Source organism: Stylophora pistillata, chromosome 9 (genome assembly GCF_964205215.1).
Source record: "Stylophora pistillata chromosome 9, jaStyPist1.2, whole genome shotgun sequence".
NCBI lineage: Eukaryota > Metazoa > Cnidaria > Anthozoa > Scleractinia > Pocilloporidae > Stylophora > Stylophora pistillata.
In genome coordinates this window covers 1,411,909-1,434,208 of record NC_142527.1, presented here as the reverse complement: position 1 = coordinate 1,434,208, position 22,300 = coordinate 1,411,909, and the positions used below count along the sequence as shown (strand labels likewise).

At 39.3% G+C, this 22,300-nt stretch overlaps 1 protein-coding gene across 3 annotated transcripts; it reads right to left on the bottom strand.

Moving 5' to 3' along the window:
- Positions 1–2,117: 2,117 nt before the first annotated feature.
- Positions 2,118–20,760, bottom strand: LOC111326359 (histone lysine acetyltransferase CREBBP). Of its 3 annotated transcripts, none has more exons than XM_088732532.1 (28): positions 20,564–20,760; positions 20,264–20,432; positions 19,365–20,137; positions 17,679–17,895; positions 16,490–16,600; positions 16,207–16,299; positions 15,839–15,932; positions 15,602–15,685; positions 15,298–15,421; positions 14,896–15,010; positions 14,227–14,762; positions 13,656–13,857; positions 13,043–13,161; positions 11,209–11,295; positions 9,737–9,820; positions 9,526–9,594; positions 9,314–9,402; positions 8,956–9,036; positions 8,664–8,720; positions 8,436–8,513; positions 8,064–8,131; positions 7,481–7,625; positions 7,037–7,294; positions 6,522–6,687; positions 6,152–6,325; positions 5,733–5,900; positions 5,243–5,512; positions 2,118–4,828 (listed from the first exon to the last, which is right to left on the bottom strand). In XM_088732532.1, the coding sequence occupies exons 2-28, from the start codon at positions 20,340–20,342 to the stop codon at positions 2,567–2,569; spliced, it is 6,603 nt and encodes a 2,200-aa protein (XP_088588658.1). In that variant the 5' UTR covers positions 20,343–20,432; positions 20,564–20,760; the 3' UTR covers positions 2,118–2,566. The 3 variants fall into 3 exon arrangements, with proteins under 3 accessions (XP_088588658.1, XP_088588660.1, XP_088588659.1); XM_088732534.1 differs by having other exon boundaries at positions 15,839–15,929; XM_088732533.1 differs by having other exon boundaries at positions 17,679–17,892.
- Positions 20,761–22,300: the final 1,540 nt, after the last annotated feature.

The following is a 22,300-nucleotide window of genomic DNA, read 5'->3' as shown; positions in this document are numbered from 1 at the left end:
GAAATGTACCTTATTAGCCGTTTTGTTGAGTAGTATCACTGAGTTTTTACTCGTTATTTTGACTCGCCCTACGGGCTCGTCAAAATATGGCAGAACAAAACATCTAATAAGTCATTTATTATCCAACACGCCAAATTGTTATTTCAGTGCAGGCGAATTTCGCGGATACTGACTTGTGGAAATACGTGGACGACACATCTTGTTCCGAAATAGCTACTAAGGGCAGTGAGAGCAAACTCCAAGAAGCTGTGGATGACCCTTCAAGAAAAGCGAGTATCGATGGATTCCAACTAAATGAGGCCAAGTGCAAAGAACTACGAATTGGATTCTCTAACAGCAACTACGATTTTGAACCCCTAGTCCTAAATGGCAAACCCCTTGAATTAGTCACCAGCGCCAAATTGCTAGGCGTGACCATTAGCCACGATTTAAAGTGGAACATGCACACCTCTGAACTAAGTAGAAAATGTTCCTCTCGTCTCTACTTTTTGAGACAACTCAAGAGATCCGGAGTTTTACCAAGCGAACTTGTGCAATTCTATGTGACATGTATTAGGCCCGTCTTGGAATACGCAAGTCCTGTATTCCACCGTTCTCTACCAAACTACATCAGCGAAGATTTGGAACAGATCCAAAGAAGAGCACTCAGAATCATCTATCCTGACCTGTCATATAGTGTAGCACTAGAAACAGCTGGCCTACCGAAACTTCACGAGAGGACGGAAAAAAATTCAACCAATCTGTTTGACGAGATAGTCCGTAACCCCACCCATAGACTCCACAGCCTCCTCCCCCAAAGGAAGAGTTGTAGATACTATAGACTAACCCATGTTAACTGTAAAGAGATGTTAACTTTATTTTATATCCTAGCTTTACCCTCAGACCATTAGTTGTTGGTAATAACACTATAGAACGTGTATCGACTTACAAGATTCTAGGAGTATTCATCGATGGCGAACTTAGGTGGAATAGTCATGTTGATTACACATATAAAAAAGCTTGCAAGAAGCTCTACTCCCTACGTATCCTACTTGAGCTGGCGTTGACCAAGGTAGCATGTTAAAGGTCTATACAAGCTCTGTTCTAGAGTATGCCGTGCCGGTGTGGCAACCCATTCCGGGTTATATGTCTGACAAAATTGAATCCATACAGAAAAGGGCGCTTCAGATAATTTTCCCGCGTGCTAATAGCTACTCAGATGTCCTCGAGTTAGCAAGGTTGGAGACCCTTGCGTAGAGAAGAGATAAGATATGTAAAGAGTATATGTGCAAAATGAAGGACTTAAACCTCCCTCTAATCCTCTTCTACCAACACGCTTAGATGATATCTGTCCCTAAACCCTCACGCAAAAAATCAGACCAGCTGTACCTTACACAAACGTTACTACCTGTAGAACCAAGCGCACGGAAGACTTTATCACTTTTAAGTTTGTTAACAAATGTGATGCATGTTCTGGTGTGGTGTATACTTGTACTCGATGTATACAGAAATGTACATAGTCGATCTTAATAAGTTTTCACTGTATTATAACTCGTTAATTCAGTAAGTTACTGCAAGAGAGTTTAATAAACTGTTATTATTACATGGGAGTACGGTATTCTCTAGAATGATCGATAGTGAAAACAGGCAATAGCCTGAACCTACCCTTCACTAAGAAAAATTAAAACTCGTATGACAGACTTCAAATACAAGGGTTAAACTTGCTGGAGTCCAGTCAGCGAAGGTCTGACCTAGTCTACAAAAAGATAGAACTGCATGTTCAAGTGTTCCTTACCCTACTTTAATCCATTGGTATTGTTACGGTAAACTGGCTCAAATAGTAGCGATCGCTGGAAGGCTAAGTTCGTGCCACTGTTGTCGTGTGTACGAGGAAAATTGTGGTTTTCAACAATGTTTCAAAAGTTTACACACAAGACACGCTTGCCAAAATCAATTTCTACGTCGAGGTCAATCCACAGTAGTTGCTTTCACTTCGTCGTAACTCTACAGTATTCCGACCACGTATTTGTTGCAATTTCGGGAAAAAAGGGCATATTTCGTTTGACCCGTGTTCACGCCACCTCCATAGACTAGGCAGTCTGAGCTCGATAAAAATACAGCAGACAAAACAAATTGCGTTTGTTTTCGAAATAAGGGCTTTAATTTTATTTACAAATCATAAGAAGCTAGTAAGCACACAAACGTTGTGAAAAGTGCACACATTTATTGGTACACAAGTACGTTTGAACAAATATATATGCATTGTAAGAATGTGCGCTTTATACAGTGCCTCTTGACTGAAGACGTTCAAAAAACTCTAAAACTAAAATTCCTTGGAGTGCTCGTTCTCTCGGACTTTGGTCAAGGGATCGAACCCTCATAAGCCGATATTTATCAGCTAAACAGCTATACAAATTAATTATATAATAATGGTACGAATGGTAGAAAATTTCATCATCTCGATTCTCACTGCGATAAAACTACGTATAAAGTTTGCTCCATAAAGTACATTTCATCTCTTCTCTTTCCTTACTTTAAAATTCTTTTCTCTTTTTTTCCCAATGGGTTTGCTTGTTTTCTTCTTTTATTATAAATTTTCGACATACTTGGTCAACTGATCTTGTGGCGTGAGTGGTGAATCTTCCTGACCAATTGACAGGTCTGGATCCGTGGAAGTCTGAAGCGGGGCAAGTGTCATTCGTGTGGTGAACAGCGGTTTGTCCATAAGTTGGTTATCCATTTGGGGTGTGGCGGCCTGATGCGGCGAGGGCGTAGGCCGCGGAGACGTTAGAGTAGACTGCTGCGGATGTGGGGACATGGTGGGCTGTTGCCGTGGTGATGCCCCTGTCGGATGAGGTTGCGGAGACATGACTGGTCGCGGCGACTGAGACGGATGAATCCCTTGCTGCGGTGACATTGGGTTCGCTTGCTGTGGAGACATTAAATGCGCTGCAAATGGCGCCTGTTTAGCCTGGAAGTGTTGCGATAACGACGCCTGTGGTTGACCATTGTGCGGGTGCATCATACCCGCTTGTGAATTAGTCAATTGATTTTGCACTTGGCCTCTCCTCGTTGCGTTCATTTGCGAGAAAGGAGGAAGCTGGGGTTGTTGGAACATGTTCTGCTGCTGCTGTTGTTGCTGCTGCTGCTGCATCTGTTGTTGTTGTTGAATGATTCTAAAAAACTGATGTTGACTAACGCTAGGCTGGGAAGCAACTGGCATTTGCAGGGAATTCTGCATGGCATGCTGCATATTCTGTGGTACAGCATTTGGCATAGCTTGATGTATTCCTTGTGGCATTGGATTTTGCACCCCTTGCTGCAAATTTTGCTGCATACTTGCCATTCCTTGAGCTATATTTTGTTGCATTGCTTGTTGCTGAATGCCAGGCTGTAAGTTGTGCGGCATATTTTGTTGCAGGTTAGGTTGCATAGTTTGTTGCAAGCCTTGAGACATTCCTTGCTGCATTCCTTGTTGCATTCCTTGTTGCATTCCTTGTTGCATTCCTTGCTGCATTCCTTGCTGCATTCCTGGAGGTATGCCTTGTTGTTGCTGCTGCTGCTGCTGCTGTTGTTGCTGCTGTTGTTGTTGATGCTGCTGTTGCCTTTGTTTTAAGAATGCCGCCATAAGCTGTGGATGTTGTTTAAGGATGCTCAGCACTTTAGCCTGCTGCTGGGGAGTAGTTGGACCCCTCAGCGTACACAACAACTGTTGCAGAGAAGCAGGCACACCCAAGTTGGGTCGGTTCTGTTGTGATCCAACTGAGGCCATCCCTTGCTGTCCTCCAGGTATTTGAGGATACTGTTGTTGGCCTCCTGGCATCATGGCGCTGGAGTGGTTCATCTGCTGCTGTTGTTGTTGCTGCTGTTGTTGATGATGTTTGGCATACCATTCTAAGGCGTTTGGTTGGACAGGCGTGCTGGATGAAGGTTGCATTGACTGACCCATTGATTGTTGCATAGGCTGAGGCATGTTCATAGCCTGTTGAAGGTTCTGTCCCATACTTTGCTGCATCAGAGCTGGGTTCTGCGGTCTCATAATAGCTGGTGGTGCCATTGATCCAGAAAGTGGTGCCATGTTAGAAGGCTGCTGCTGCTGCTGGAAAACCTGCTGAGGATGTGGAACATTGCGACCTTGTATACCAATCTGCACACTGTTACCCACAGCCTGCATTGTAGCAGCTTGCGCAATTTTTTGTGCTGCCTCAACTGCACGCGGAGGAGGGCCACTAATGACAGGTTTCTGCGGCATGACAGGTGGTTGGTAAGGAGGGGGCTGCTGCTGAGGAGGTTGCAAAGCTGGATGAGACTGTCCCATTGCTCCAGGGCCAGCGATGCTTTGTTGCATTGTCTGGCTTGGCATGGGAGGTGGAGGCTGCATTCCCTGACGCTGCATTGCAGCCATTCTTCTGCGAAGAGTCTGGGATTGAGCAAATCTTTGCTGTGTTTGTTGTTGTCTGAGCTTGAGTTTAATGTGTCGGCAGAATGGTACCACACACTCTCTCTCTACGCAGTGCTTTGCATGATAACAACACAAATGAATGAGCTCTTGACAAATGCGACATCCTCCACCAGTTTTGCGTTTGCACGTCTTCGTGTGCTCTACAACACGCTTCATCTTAGCACAACTTGTCAATTGACAATTAAGCTCTCTGCAGTGAGTGGCATGTACCAAGTGCTGTATACAGCGCTGAATCTTCAATCGTCGTTCTTCCTGCGCGCTGAGTTGCGGTCGTTCCTTATCATCACCTTGTCCTTGTTGTTGATCTATATCCAAGTCGAATCCCAGCTTCTCCATTTTATGTTCATGTCCTTTATCGGTGTAGCAAGGTACGCACAGATCATAGTCCTACAAAACAAGAATAAAATAACCATTGTTAGGGATTTTTCGACCAATAAAAAAGTGATGAGAGGAATCACTTAAGACAAAGCATTCTCTCCAAGCCAAGACCACCTTCTCTCAAACCAGACCAATGCACGGTCATTTTCTACTGATCTGGATGAGGAAATATCATATCAGTAACTCCTAAGGTGCGATACTACACTTGCGTGGGAATATGGTTTGAATTAGCTTGGACTGTATGGTTCGACATCGACTGTGACAGCGATGGTATAAGGAATTTAGAGTGACGACCGTTAAAATCAAGTACACGAGAGCACATATGAACTGAAAGAAAACTTTTATCCGTCTTTGATCAAAGTAAAAACGTTAATTCCGCTCCTACTAGCGAGCAACACTTAGGAAATTGTCACTTTTGTGTACCTCGCATTCATTGCAGTGATATCTGGTTTCCACGGGCCTCTTACAAATGTTGCACGTGTAAACAAATCGATCTCCTCCCTGGTTGTGAAGTTCGACCAACATTGCCATAGTGGAGAAAATAGCGCGGCGCAATGACGAAAATTCGTAATGCTTCTCACGGGCCAGCGTCAAAAAGGCATCTCGGCCATCCATTATGTCACAGTTCATCGCCTGGTCAGGGTCACTCGTTTCCGGAGTCTTACGACCATTCAGTCGGATGACAAAAAACACCTGAGAACAGGAAAACGTTTTAAACTTATTACAACCTACTTAAAGTATCACGTTTTTTACTAAAGGCGCCTGGAGACAGGATTATTGAAATAATGTGAATGATAAAAGGGGCCCTACGAATCCGGATCAAAGTTTGACAAGGAGGAGGTGGATGCTCAATATGACTTAAAATAAAAAATAAAAAATTAAATAAATGAAGACTGGCGACGGTTTACTTTACCTCTCTGTGCTTCTCCATGGTGTTGTACAATCTCTGTGACAAGTCGCACAAACCCATGACAGGACCATTAGTTTTCTTTGGGTTCTTCCGGTTACTTGCTTTACTCTTGGTCCCTTTCTTGTTGTTACTTCGCTTGTTGTTCCCTTTATTTTTGCTTCCTGGTGTTCCCTAAAAAAAGTATTTTAAATGCAAAAAGTTTGAATCGATTAGTTCGGCTGTCAAAGGGCATATCTCCCCTCTTACTTACCTAAATTAATACGAGGAACGTAAATTTCCCTTAACCTCAACAAACAAATTATCGCGCAAAACTAGAGAATAAATGTAGTTTGGGAATTTCAACTGAACAATATTACTTTTCGGCAAACAGTGATATGACTTTCGTCTGCCAGCATGTTAACAAGATTCAACTAAGGTAGTACCTCACTGCCGGCAGTGTCAGCTGCAGCAGCTGCAGCCGCAGTCTTTCTCTCTTCCTCCTCCTGATCAAGCTCTTTGATGCTGTCTTCCAATGCGTTTGGCCAAAAGTCTCCATCAAAGTAGGGTAACTCTTTTGCTGTCGTCAAGTTATCATCTGTGGCTTGCTTTAATATGTCCTGTTACAGGGAGTATATTATCAAATCAATGCGAGTGTTTGGGAATCCATTATGTAGTGAAGAAGCTGTTCACAAGAGAATTGGAAATATGCTTTCCATTCTCTAATTCAACAGCAAAGTTAAATGGTATTTTACCAAACGGCTTCGTGCCTGTTGTCCTAACAAAAGGTCACTGGAATTTAAGTATTTTTATTACCTTGTACTCAATAACAACACGGTCTCTGATGGCTTTGTCAAGCATCTTTCTGTACCAATCAACAAGTCGCTTGTGTTTGGGAATCTTCTGTTCAACAGGGTGGCAGTGGAATATGTAGTCATCACCTTCACTGGGTGGGCATGCCCATATATGGGCAATCTGATACCTAAAAAATGAAAATCACCTTTAAAAATCTCATCTTTCACAGGCTTGTCGAACTGACAAGTAGTTAAGTTAGAAAAAACTCGGTTAAGGCACTTCAGATTAATGTCCAAATATCTACCTGCAAACAATTTGCTTAATACTTTCTCAGCAAGCCACAGAGATTTTCCTTCATTTTGTTGTAGTCTTAACAGATTGTTATTGTACATGAAAACATTCTAATTGACGCAGATGAAGTTTTCTTAGAGTTTGAAAACACAAATGGGTCATCCCTCAATTTCACTCAAAATCTAGCCAGTTATTTACTTCTGCAAAATATGAACTACCATTATTAAAATAACAATGCACAATACCCTAGGTGTCCCACATGTTCCAGGTAACCAATGAGGATTTCATGGTAGACAGATGTACGCAAGTGCCGTGGCTGAAAGAAGTGAACACTGTCCAAGTATGAGATGTACACACGCCGCGTGTTTGGCAATGCACACTCAGAACCATACTCTTGAACATGCATGCCAAAGAAACAAACATCCACACCATCAATCTCTTCAAAGGCAAACATGGCTTTTGCACGGTATGGAAATGACCCAGGAAAACTACCTTCATCATATCTATTAAAACCAATACAAAGGTAATAGTTAGAGATTACAAAAAAAAAAAATCATGTCTTTGTAATGGTACTTGTGATATACATGATTCAGAACTCTCCAGCTCTAACCTGCTAATAAGATTTATCTGCGAGAATATCACAAATACTGCAAACAAGTACATAACTGGAAACAATCACTATTACAAACCTTGCTCTCATTCCTGGCTTTACTTCCACATGTTTGTCAACTGATGACACCACTCGAATTGTCACATTTCCGGGACAGTTTTCTTTCAGTAGGAAGTTGTTAACTCTCTTTTCAATCAAATCGCCAAGTCTAGTTGGGGGAAGTTCTTAAGAAAAAAATTAAAAAAAAAAAAAAAAAGATTTTAGTTTTGCTAAATGATAACTGAGACTCCAACTAAAAGATAAAATCTTCACATGAAATACACAAAATTATTACATGACTCGGGCAGTCAGAGGGCCAATAACTAAAATCAACCAATGAAAATGCTCTATTGCCGGTCAAAATTCTCTTAGTATTGGACCGGGCACTGTCCTAAGTGGTCCCGAATGATACCGCACTTGTGTCCCTTTGAACTTCAGTCGTATAATAAATCTCTTATTAACCAAGCTTGCTCGGGACCGTACTGGAAGAATATCGGCCCTCGGTCTTTTTTGTACAGACCACACTGCGCTCGGTCTGTACTGTCAAGACCTTGGGCCAATATTCTCCCAGTATGGCCCTCGCACTTGGTTAATAAGATATATGTACTTTACAATGAACTTACTTTTTGCAGTGAACCTGTTTTCCTTCCTCTTCATACCTCTCTTCACCAAACATGCATCACATTGATATCTGGAAAATTGAATGGTCGACATACTATAAGAAAAAAACCTTTGCTGTTCAGATTGTTCAATGAGGCATCGCTATTGTGCTGGTCTTACCAAGAACTACCAGCAGGCTAAAAGAATTTTCCTGGAAAAAAAAAAATTAAAATACGCTCTCACTGCAATTAGATGGGAAATGTACATGTGTAAGACACTGATGGTATCTCATACCAAACATTGTTTGGTTAAGCTCTCATAACCTTCATCCTAATTCATCATAAACATTGGAGGGATGATGAGAACTTACAGGATTCAAACACACTCATGCTTACCCATTTGGCCAAATAAACTCATGGTGGCGAACACAGATCTGATGAACCTTTCTGCCACAGTCAATGCAATCAACAAATCTATAAAAAAAGATTCACCTGAGAACACAAACTTGCATCAAACTTTACGCCATTTGTGAAAAAAAATATAAATAAAAATAAAATATAAAAAAAAAAAACAGGTTAGCTAGAAATAAAACAAATACCAAAGTGAACAATCAGGGTACTTACGGCTCCATGTCCAGGTGATCATTCTTGGTTTTTGAGAAATTGCCTTTAGGTACCGTGCTGTAACATGGAAACAGGGGTCATGTGAAATTGTAGGATGTAATACAGCTAACATTATGTTTACTGTTTTCACCCTGAACAGAGTAAAAGATAGAGACCCTTTCTGATACACCTCCTGTATTACCACTGAAAAAGTAGGATGAAGTTAAGTGGACAAGGTTTTATATCTACCTTATGCAACAAGATAAAAACATTGGTTGTAAAGTTAATTTGCAAACAACAAGGAGCATCATACCTTTGCATCAGTGTGGGATCATCTCCAAGGTTGACAGCTTCACCTGGAATCTCATCAAAGCATCGTTCACAGTAATGAAAGCTGCAAAAAGAAAAAAAATCACAATAATAACATCTTAGCCCTACAAGCCCCTTAACAAATCAGGGTTGATCAGATTTAGAATTCAATAACCTTGATTTGAAGGTAGTTACACTAAGGAGACTATTCTCAAGAAAGGTAAAAGCACACGAATTTCTCAATTCAAGACCATATCTTTAGATCTTTTTTAAATTCTCCAAAAGGTACTCAAACAATGACTGGAACACTTTTCTCATTCCCACATTTAAAGTGAAGTTTATTCGTAACTAAGTTAACATACCGATTTTGATATGTCCAGTAGGTAGCATCCCTTGGAATTGTACACAAATGCTTTCCATAACAACACAGAACTTGGGGGTGAAATATATACTAGAAAAGGGATAGTAAAAAATCAGATCAATAGAGAAGGACCAGTGAACAACAAGTTATCTAGGGAAACAAGTTTAATCAAGTTTCCTGCTGCATCTGTGATGCACTGTTCAATGTAATTACCTTTCTTCCACAACAATATCCTAATTTTTTCATAACTGGATCAATTTCCTGTTCAAAAACTTCTGCCAACTGAAAAGGAAAATATTCCAAGGTAAGTAAACACCCAAACAACAAAATTACAATAGTTACTGATCCAAAGGTGCACCAAATCTCTGGAGAGATTATTTAAACTGAAAAGTAAATTTAAGAAAACAAAAGCTTGTAAATGTACCTTTGTACAATATTTATACACTCTTGAAGTTTTTCTATTATACAACCAAGCATTATCAAACATCAACCAGACATCATCACAGTACTGCAAAAAAAACAAAGTAATTACACTGATCAATGAAATAGCTTATCAGCTTCAATCACTTTACACACTCACAAGATAAAATGCTCCTACTGCACTCCACTTTCTGACCATTTGTAACACTTAAATCCATGTACAGTACTTGTGTGAATTAAAAAAGACACACAACATGTTACGAAGCTAATCATGTTTTCCTCATACATCATCTAGCTGCTTGAAATAATAACCCCAGTGGATTCACAGCATGAATAATAAGAAAATATTTCATTTTAATAATTTGTTGTTTTGGATTGATGCCAACCCAACATCTACCGTATTTATTCATCTATAAGCCGAGACCCTAAACTTCGGTCTGTTTTAATCGAGAAGGTTCTTAAAACATGTAAATTGAAACACTTGAAAACACAAACAATTGAAAACAATTGAAACAATTGAAAACACTTGGCTATAAGCCGAGACCATATTCAGAGAATTCCATTCTTGAATAAACTGAAATGAACGCAAAAGTTTCGAAACAGAAAAGAGTTTCAATGCAGTTTTGCCGTCGAAAACAATTCCGAGACAACCACAGAGTAAGTCACCAGTGAGTCGCTTGAGGAAAGATCAAGAGAATCTCTTTAATGGAGAGCTCGAGATGTCTGCGAAACACACAACGATGGGCCGTCACACTCCGAAATATCTGCGGCTGGATGAGAGATTACTTACCTGGTTTACAGAGCAGAGAAGCCAAGGTAAGTTTTCATTTTACATGATCGCAAATTTCAACACCGTAACATGTGATGAGTTTGTTTAACAATCATGGGAATGGGCAATTCTGATTGGTCTGTTTCGAAATTCTTAAAGCACTTTCACAAGATCTATACACTCATTCAAAACCTGCAGAATCTTACATACTCTACATGGCATGGAAGATAAAGCAAACTACTTGGAATAAGCGGCAGAACTAACAGATGAGGAGATGGATGATGAATTCCACACCAACACTGAGGACAAACAGTAAGCTGTATTTAACTACACACTGAAAACAACAAACTGTTCCTTTTGAAGCAACCACATAAATAAAGTCAATGACCAACTTCAACTTGTTTTGTTGTTTACTTCTGCATGCAATATCTCGGCTTATAGATGAATATATCCATGTTTCCTTTGAATTTCCTGTTTAGAAAAAATTATGTTTGGAAAACACTCAGCTATAACCGAGAACCCTTCTCTAGCTCAAATTTTCGAGATTTTCGTAAAATTTTGTGAAAAAAATCGCTCGGCTTATAGATGAATAAATACGGTACTCAGTGTATGGCTCTCATCAGGGAGCACCTGCCCCTAGTCCCAGGCACACCTCCAAGATGGAGGTTCTGTGATAAGACAAGTGGGTCATTTATACCCATACAAACCTCCCAAGGGTTATTGTACTGCCCAGCATCCAGTTTTCGTTTAATTGTAGAGAGATCCATGGGATTTCTCACTATTTCAAAGTAATCCTGCAAATACGAACAAAATTCAATTAGACTAAAGCTCTGCGACTCTAACAACCATTTCTTTCAAACCTTTATTCAAAGATAACCATAACCCTAGAAAGCTATCATCACATAGAGTACAAGTCAAGAAACCCCAAATTTACACTCTGACTTTACAAAAACTGAAACTACAACAAGAATGTGTGGTTCCAGAAAACATCCACACCCCCCCCACAGAAGGGATCGGATTTTCCAGGGGGGAGGGTGTCAATTTGCCTAATTTTCTGGGGGGGAGGGGGGGTGACCATAGGGAATTATTTCCAGAGGGTTCTTGTGACGCATAAGAGAGTAACAAAGAAAAAACACAAAAACTTGCCATGACTATTTATTTGCAAAGATATAAAATACGAGTGATTAATGACCTGGTTGAAACTTGTATAAAAACATCAATTTTATGTTCAGTCAACCTCTTTTTTCCTTCAAAGCAAGAGTGATTTATGACCTACTTGAAACTCATTTAAAAACATGAATTTTATGTTCAGTAAACCCCGCAGTTATTTGCAAATCTTTTATCTTTCAGTTTTCAGTCACACTAGTTCTTATTTGTAAGGGATATTCACTTTTACCGCAGGTTCACATTCATGCATTTCGGCAGTGGCGTTTATCTTGAGGTGATGATAGAGCAGCAAAAGAACACTTTCGGAATAATCTCCGTTTAAAACTAAATAAATGTACTTGCCCCCATGGTTCATGAACAACTTTGTGATCAGTTCGCAAAGGCACGAACAATAATCCATTTAACGTGAAAAGATCGGACTGATGCCTCCAGCAATGCATTTTTAAGTCTTTAGGCCAAGCTTCAAGAAAACAGTTCACAAAACAGTTCTAAAGTTTGGGTAGTGCCAGATTTTAAACAGTTGTTCAAATTGTATCAAATCAATACCTTTAGGGTCAGGAATAAATAGTATTTCTTTTATCTTACATGCTTTTGGTAGTTTATTTTCTAGCCAGCGAAACAAAAACTTTCAAGAACACAAAACATGGAAAAAAACTTTTAATTGGTTACATTCTTCTGCACTTGACTGTTTCTCTATCCCAAGGAAGTTACATGAGTCTTTTCCAGCACATCAAACTTTGCATGACAATTTTATTATCAATCAAATCAGCAACAAGCAATTTTACTGCTAACTGAAATATGCAAATTTGGTTCAACGAAATTTGATACTCGCACTGTCTGATCGCATGACAAGGTCCTGATCTCTTTGCTTTCTTCCTGATGCAGTGAGAGAAAGTACAGTTATATTTCCCATGCGATCTTGCATTTCATTTGCCTGTGGCCAAGAACTTTGTCAACAATTTCTTCGTGACTTGAGTGCACAAGGAATTTGCTGATCTGTTGTAGAATTCAACAGAAAAGCTGAAAATACATGAAACTCAAAATTTGTTCATGACTCAAGCGCATCACGAATTCAAATAAGGAATTTGCTTTACCTGTTGTAGAATTCAACTAAAAATACATGACACTCACAAAATTTGGCTTCCTAGTGAAAAAAACTACTTATCTGTTCTCTTCAATAAGAGATAGCAATATTTCCAGGGCTGTGCAAAGTTTTTGGAAATTCCAGAGGGGAGGGGGGTTAATTTTGGGGTTAATTTTGGGGCCAATTTTGGAAAATCCAGAGCGTAGGGGGGTCATATGGCAAATCCCTTCCACGGAGGGTATGGATATTTTCTGGAACCACACAATACAAACAAATTGTTGTTAACTAACCAAACAACCCAACAGCTTGGGGTCCACAGGCTGTCTGAATGGAAGAGAATCTGGCTCTTGTTTATATAACTTCTCTAAAGTAGGCATAAGTGCAATCCGTAACTCCTCTGGGAGGAAAACTGAAAGAGAAGCGATTCAGAAAAGAACAATAAGCCAGCAGACCTTTTCCACACTCCAATGCTCAAAGGACAACCTTTTCATTTACAGGCACATGAGGATAAATATAAATCTCTAAATTAACCAACTCAACATCTTGTGATTAGATAGATGAACAAATGGAACAATCTCATTATTTCATTAATTGACTGTGACAGAAAAAAAGGATTCTGTGGGAGTCAGTTAACTCCTGGTAAACTGTCTTTTTGGATCAAATACATCATGCCCTATTTAATTCATTATCAACCCCCTAATATTCAAACCAATTCAATAGAAGAGAGACTCCATTATGTTTACTTTTTTATATTAAAAAATTTTGGCCGGTACACCTTGATATAGGAGTTAAATTCTTCTCTGTGGTAACCCACTGAGAGTTTTTTTATTCTTCAATTAAGTTGTTGTAAAAATTTACAAACATAAGCTAGCATGCTCAAGGCAAGTGACATGACATTTTTACCTTTCTTAAGGGGGTATCTTGTTGTTCCAGGAGCAGGTATTGATGAGGATGACGTGGATAATGAGGAGGATCCAGGAGTTGGTATGGACTGAGTTGAACATGACGTCCCTCCTTGATGAGGCTCTTGCTTTATTTGAGGTGTAGATGAACCTTTTTGGGCCACAGAAGTTGAACTTGCAGAACTTGAGGTGCTATCTTGATGCTGAAATTACAGTAGAACAATGTCATTTTTGTCAAAATTGTTTTAAGATACTTGATAAGGCATGTTGATCAGTTCAGTACCTCAACAAAAGATAACCAAAAGAACTATACCTATATAGGATAGAAGCATTGGTGTGCAAGGAAATTGAAAAAAAAAAATTCTGATCTGGCTGCCTTGTCTGTATATGTTGTGCTTCAGTTTGTGTTATTGTCTTCTATCTAACCCACACATTGAAAGATTACACTTTGATGATCATATGACAAAACTGAACTTGAACTTCAAATAGGAAAACATCAAATCAAATAAGGATTACTCTTCAGTCCCAAGATTTCTTGACAGGCTGTTTAGCAGGAATAAGAGATAAACTACCTTTCCTGACTGTGAATTTGCAGAAGGTGGAGATGTAGGCTCTGTCTTTATTTTAACCATCTGAGACTGAGCATTAGGAGCACATAATCCATTGTCTGTTGCAGAACTATATCCACTAGAATTCCCAGCACCTCCTTGAGATACAGGTGACTGAGCCTGAGTTGTAACTACCAAATTTTTCCCACTTTCACGAGGTGGAGTTTTTCCTTGTGACTGGGGAGAAGTCATCATTTGCCCTGATGGAGACATCTGACTTTTTACTTGTTGTTTTGGAAGTGGCCCTGTGGACTGCTGTGATGTTTGTGCCTGTTGTGTGGCAGAGACTTGACCTGCCATTTGAAGATGAGGCGACAAAGTGCCTTGTAGCGGTGGTGATGTCATGGGTGGAACTTGGGGAGAAGAATTTTGAGATTGTCCAAGTGCATCAAACTTTTGATGTACAGCCGCCACTGCCGCAGCCTGTGCCTGAGCAGCAGCTGCTGCAACTGAGGGTATTTGGGGACCTCCAAGGTCTCCATTTAGTTGAGGAAATGGGACTGAAAAGACAAAAAAAAAAAAGACTGATTAGTTTCTTAGGTTACGATCTCAAAAACATACTCAATCACATTCATCCCCACTGTGATTTTTTAGAGTTTGAAAATGTAGGTAAAGCCTCTACAGCTCACTTACGCTGCGATGAAGTCAGGCCTCCCCTCATTTGCTGATTTATTCTTCTTTGTCGTTTCTCTTCCAGCTCTTTTTGAATTTTGTATATTTTCTCTGCTAATAAGTGGTAATATTCCTCCTACAAGAAGAAGAAGAAGAAGAAGAAGAAGAAGAATGGTTTATTCAATACCTAATAGCAGCATGGGCTGAATTGCTAAGGTTTACAATGTATAGAAGGGGAGATTTTGTAATATAAGTATAACAAGAATGTTGATTTGGCATTTCTCTCTGTCCTTTCTAGATAGCAGTTGCACATGACAGTTTGCTAAAAAAATCCTTCAGTGAAAATAACTTGATAAGGATAAGAACAAATCTAAAGGGAAAAGCATCAAGTACATAGTTGAACAACTTCAAGTCACAACTTACCCTGCTATTTGCTGTATCATACATATCACCCTCTACTTTCCTTGCATAGGAAACAAGGTTCCCCATTCGCCGATCTCTGAGAGCAGCTGGATCATGCACTGGAGTTGGGAAGATGGCAGTGACCCTGCAACACACAGTTTCAATCCAGAACTACACTGAGATGCATTTTCATTAACCATCAAATGTTAACTCCAACAACTAGATACTTTATGCTCAAACTCTCTTGATAAACTTGTTATACCTTGAACAATCAGCATAGCTTAAGAAGTCGGTTATTAGAACACAATTATGATATATGACTTACAGTTTGTGTACAAGATGATTCCTGAGATCTGGTGTAACATGCTGATGCCACTCTTTAGGACCCCGATTGCCACTTGCAGTTGTACTAAAAGAGAGAATTGACAATTATTTCTCTTTCCACAATGAATAATAAATACAGATTTAAGAAGATTGAAATTTTGTGGACGGCAGGTTACTAAACACAACTCAAATGAAGCAAACCAAACTTACAATACTATTCAACTCAGATACCCCTTACCTTGTTGCTGTAACTGATGTTTCACCAAATGATCTGTTATCTGCTGTCAATTGCATTGAAGGATCTGATCTCAGTAGATTTGCATGTGCTCCTACTATAAATAAATACATTTCAACCTCATCTAAATCATAGACACTTCCATTCAAGAAAAACATTGTATCACCATTATACTTAAAATATTCCTTCATTCTTTTTGCAAAGGGTGAAAAGTCAATTCTATTTCCTAAAAACACACTCTGCAATTCCCACTTATAAAAAGAACTTTAGATAATCAAATATCTACAACACTAACACAGTGCCTGCTTGAAATAACACATCAGCACAATCAGCAGGATAGACAGAAAAACAATTTTGAAGCCTTTCCTTACCAGGATAGGGCTGCAACCGTGGTTCTCCATTTGTTGCTAGAGTAATACCAAGAGCTTCATATGCGCTTTCAATGCCTCGAACACTTCCTTGAGCTTTGATGAAAGAAAAAAAAAGATAGCCTTGGTCATAGCAACTCACTTTAAACCATAAAAGATATCAACAAAAGCTTAATAAAGAAAAGATAAAGAATGGATGGGAAACACTTTGCATACAAATAAGAGATGATGTCAATTAATAGAATAAATGGCAATACAATGATAACAAGAATGGACTGTCTAATACCTCGATTTCTGTTATCTGATGCATGCTTCAAAGGGAGGCACACTGGGCAGTCCCGTCTCATGCAGTTTTTCCAGTGTGAAATAATTTGTCTTGAAGAAGCACAATGGGCAACTGAAACATTAACATAAGATTAGGTAAAACAACTTGATATATACAAACCAACACAATTTTTGTCAAAAGGCAGGTCACTTGTTCAGGCACCAACTTGTTTTCACCAGACAAGAAACTCATATGGCTGCACAAAATCACTTTAAAATAAACTAGTTTTTCCCATAATAAGTCTCCTTCCATAACTATTACTTAAACACGAAGGCATACTAGCTAGGCTCATTTGTCACTCACCGTTGAAGTGTGCGGGTCAAATTTAAATGCTGGTAGATGAACAAAAGGAGCTAATGAGATATCTATTGTTTACTTCGACCAGCATGGTGACACGAGGTAACGTGCGAACCACCAACTTCAATCTCAAATTTACCGCCACAAATAAAGACAGTTTCCATTGGAGAAAGGAAATACAAATCTCAAAACTTCTTGTATTGTGATGAAGACATAAAACAATTTTGAGGAATGCGCCTGCTTTTCACTGCTTTGGAGTAGCTGTAGCTGAAGCTCACTTGACCTTAAGAGTTCTACATCACACGACAGTTGATTGACAAATGGTCCAGTGGGGCCTAAGGCTCCTTTTATAGTGCACCTTCGTGTTTAAGTAGTGGGGTAAATGCAAATAAGAAGACTTCTCCAGTATTTGTCTGCTTAGTTAGCTCTTGCAACCAGAGAGTATGGATAAAACTAAAATGTCCTAAGTTCAGATGCTTCTGTACGATGACTATTTAATATTACATAGTTTCATTAACAGCCTCAAAAGAATTCTAACAATAATTCAGTTGATCAAAAGCTTAATTCTTCCATGATTTAACAACCTGTTCCAAATTAAATAATATTTTTTGCCATCAGAAATCCATAGTCAGTGTCCAACCAGGTGAAGCCTTACAATAAAGAAACCTGAAATTTAACCAAACACTTCTCCAAGGACCAACTGTTGTTTGTGGGCTTGATTGTGCACACAAATTTCAGAGATTGAGTTTTACTTATTCAGTGCTCAAAAAATGTTTTCTCAAGACAAATTTAAAGTCCTAGAATAAACAAATCCATAATCTAGTTCTCTACATCACAAAAAGGTTTGCCAAACCTTGACATGTTTTTCCAGCAGTACACGTTGTCATGTGGTTCAGGACATTCTTCATAGTTCGACAATGAGGTAAATTGCAGGGTTTTACAGCCCCATTTTGGGCCTGTTGTTCTCGACGTTGGCACTTGTGTGCATGAAGCAGAAGTACTAATTGTTGTTGTATTAATCTTCTTTTCTCAGGGTCTGCTGTTGGAGGCTGAGCCAATCCTGATGCCTGCTGGAAAGGAAATAATACCACAGTTGATTAGAAACAGATCTACTCAAATATACCTTTTTATCACAAAGCTATGAGGTATACAATACTAGAAACCAATGTTTAAGACACAATGAATCCTACTGAAAATAATGAGCAAAGGTTGTTTCAATTATGGTTGCAAATGTTAGAAAGAGTATAAATAAAAATAGTTGGAATTGATGAATATCCAAAAGACAAACTCAGTTACAAAATCAAAGATTTTGTAGAAAACTTGAGATCAATTAAGCACCACTGTATATAAACTTTTGCAGACCACTTACGGCATTTCAAGTGATCACAATAACCTCATAACTTCAAATAAACCTTTACCAAAAGTTAACAAATTAAGAGTTATTAGGACAACCCTTCAGACTCCTAGGAAAAACCAAAGACTCTGAAAGCAAAAGGCAACACCAAAATTTCAAAACTATTTTCCTCATTTCCCCATGCATAATGAGTAAACAAGACATCTCCATACTTCCACTCCACTCACTTTACTATAAATCTTCCATGTGGAATTTTGATCTGGGTAGTTAATCATCATCCATCAATTCATAACCTAACTTTCCCGGACAGTTGTTACAATAATAACCAAACAATAAGAACACTAAGTTGATGTCATATTCCTGGATGAGAATAGTCTCATTCAGACAAGCTGTAAACTATGGAGCACATAAAAGACACAACTTCCTTTTCATTAACCCATAATCTCAACTTGACACAACAAGTAGTAAAAAATTTATATGAAAACAAGACAGGTAGATAAAGCAAAAAAAGTACAGTACATTGGTTCGAATTACTTGAAGTTACGAGATCAAAACTTAGGGCCAAATTTCAAAATATTACAAATTAAAAATACAATCAAAACTGAACAAACTGATGCAGACATGTTCGATACAATAACTTTAGCCGAGTTCCTTTAAATTCCACCATTAAAAGCAGCTTTAAAGAAGACGCTGTATGCTTCAATATACCATAATAATAAACAAAAAATTAATTGTAAGCTAAATACGATCAAAAACAACTAATAACGGGACCAACAAATTTCGGAAAATTAAACGCATAACAGATTTTCTATCCCCAAAAAGAAACATAGTCAAGTGAAGCAAGGTTAGACAAAATAAGAGGCTGTCAGGATAAGTTACCCTGATTAAAATACCAACATACTGAGAGTTCGGTGATGTTCAGGAATGGCTCATCAACAAAACAACAGGGTAAATCACAGCAATGGCCAAAGATCGACAATATTTTTCATTTTCCGTCGAGTTTTAGAGCAATGCCTTTTCATTTTCACGAATACAGCTTCGTACTTAAGAGGGAGAAAACCCAATTCAAGATGACATTAGATTTGGCAGGAAGGAAAAGCACATCTACCGTTTGACAGCCACGAAATATCAATGCAGAAGCCAGCCACTACGTTTACATATGACTACGAAAAAATCAGTACTTACTTGGCCTAAAGATACTCTGGATTGATCTGGGCTTCCGTTCATACCAGAATGACTCACAAAATTATTCGCCAACTGATCTTGTTGTAGCTGAGGTAACGGATTTTGAAAGGGATTGCTCCCGGAATTACTCACGTTCATATTAGTAGTTCGAGAAAATGTCGCTCCGATTTCGTGTGCCACTGTATTCAAAGCGATCGATTGAGTCGCTGAGCTGGGCCCATTCATAGATCCCATCATTGCGTTGTTATTGGCAAGCATGTTCATATCGAGCGAATTATTACCATACTGGGCTGCAACTTGCAGTCTTGCATCCCTCGCCACCTTACTCTGCAATGCCGAGTTCACTGTTGACATCGGCAGAGACGATGACGGGGCAGGACTCAAACCAACACTTCCAAGATGGAGGTCACTGGATGAAGTGAGCGGTGTCGCTGGAGTAGGAGTCCCACTCGTACTAACCGGCATTTGAGGAGGAGAGGACAAAGAATTGTTCACTGCCGGACTTTTAACTGATGTTAAAGTAGTCAACGATGGACTATCAGGACTAGATACGCTAACTGTCGAAGAGATGGCACTGGTGTTGAGCGTAGAGCTCGCGCCACTTGACAGGGGAACATTCGATTGAAGAATTTGCTGCAAACTCGAGGTAGCACTTGAAACATCAGCTGTTGTTTCACCATTAGTTAGACCATCAGAATTGGGAATCATCGCGGGTCCACCAAGTTCATCGGGTAAACTGGCATCCAGGTCTTCCATAAACTTCCAATTGAACTCTTTAAAGGGAAGACGGCAATTTAAATAAGTTAAAGGAACGGAACATAGACCTCAAGAACTCAGTACAACTGCAAACTTAAACCGCACATAAACACAAGAAAAAAATCATTTAACATTATATTCACCAGCATTGTCGGTTGGTGTGTCTGGGGCTCCTATTTTCGGTCGCTTGTTCGGTGGCCCGTCTACCAGTTGCTCGGCCATTACTACTACAATACAAAAACCCACTACACGAAAACGACTTGTTGATCATACATAGTCATCGCCTTGAAAACGGCGAAGCGCCTTCGTCCCCTGAAAATAAATCCAATCAGTAGATTACTAATCTGACTGAACAAAAGAATTTCTCCGATGGAATGAAGTCACAACGAGCCGTACTACCACAAAATTAACGCAGAAGTAAAAACAAAATCATGGCCGCTCACCATTGTCGTTCTCACAGCATTATGACAACGAACCGAACAAAACAGTATAAGACGGCTTTAGGATGCTTTGTAAGTGTCCTTCGAGGAAGGAATTATCTCCTCTTCTCCAGATAAATCTGATTTTTCCTGTCGTAAAGCTTCAACTAGTAACGAAAACTTGAAGTAAAATAGCGTTCCGAAATGTTCCCTGTGTCAATGCCGTGAAGCGCAACAAGCGATGGCTCAACAGCGCGGGGGGGCCCAGCCCCACCAGCATGCATTGCGGCCCTTAATCGTCATTAATTTTAATTTATGACAATAAATTTGGAGCCTGGAGCCGAAGAAAACAATAGAATAACCTCGCTTTGGTGTTCATCCCATAACAGGCAGCACGCAACCGGAAGGAGTTGCATCACACTTCAATCCCACTCATATTGGAAGTAAGAGGAATTTTTTTTTCTCGCTTGCGAGAGAAAAGCATTCTTAAAACTAGATGTCAGTAAAGAGGACGTTCTTCATAAAAGTGATTGAAAGTTATTTACCCTAATTGCCTAATTTGTGAGTTACCCTCTTGACCAAAAAGCTGGTCCTTACGTTACTGAGGAATATGGGCAAACTTTCCCTGACAGAATAGGTACAAGTCAATTTACTTACTTGCATGCTGGCTTTCGAGATTTCTTATAATGGCGCGAGTAAAATTTTTTCACTTACACAAAATCTGTGATCGATATTCCGTATGCACGCAATCACAAAAGAAAACGCGAAGCTCTTTCGTTCTAACGAGTTTTATCGGCATGAATCTGCAGGACAGCATTGAAGGTATTACCAGAATAAAAAAGAAACCCTGCATAGCGACTGACCATTAATGTTCATCTTCCAAAAAGGTTTAAATTGTTCATCACTTTTTACTCGTTCAGCGATCAAAGTAGCGCTGACTGAAGGTCACGACATCACAGTTCATTAATATTTAAAAGGAATACAAAGACACAATAGCGAGTATTAAGAGGAGACTAAAAAATGTCCCTCACCGGTCCATTAACGAATTTCCTTGCGAGAAATGGCATAGAGACTTTGTAAATGTGACTTCCTGCAAAATTCAATCTTCAGTTTTCAATATGTTGCCCAAAACCATTGTATTTTTGCTAACCCAAAGCTTTTTCGGCATCCCTCCTTCAAAGGTTTGTACATCTTGACAGATTCAAATGCCGTTTTTGAATTACGTGTATTTTTCAATACAAATACTTAAAAATAATTTTTTAAAATTTTTTTCTTTATTATTGTCAGAAAAACAAGAGGGAAACCGATAACATCGCTGTGAGCCGAAAGAGCGGAAGTGAATGGAACCCACGTCCAAGTGAATTATCCCGGCACTGATAACTCATGGGGATAAGGACAAGGCAGTAGACAGCTCTCTACATAATCGTTTCTGACTCATTCAAAAACTATATAAACCACTCAAAGGAATTCATGGAGTCTGTGATAAGTAGTATTGAATATTGGTGTTCCCGGTTTAGTAACACCGCATCAAGACTTTCAATCTTATTTTCGGACCATTGAAAGCTTCAAGGAATATGATACGACAAACAGGGAAAGAGGGGTATGGAGAAGTACGTGTTTATTAGTGCAGTCAAATGAGGCTTAAGAGAATCTCTCATTGATATCCGAACAACACTTTATGTGCATTTTCCCGCGCTTTTTATCAGTTGAACGTTTTCCCGCGCTTAGCATTAAATTGAATAATCTATTGCAATTGTTGCT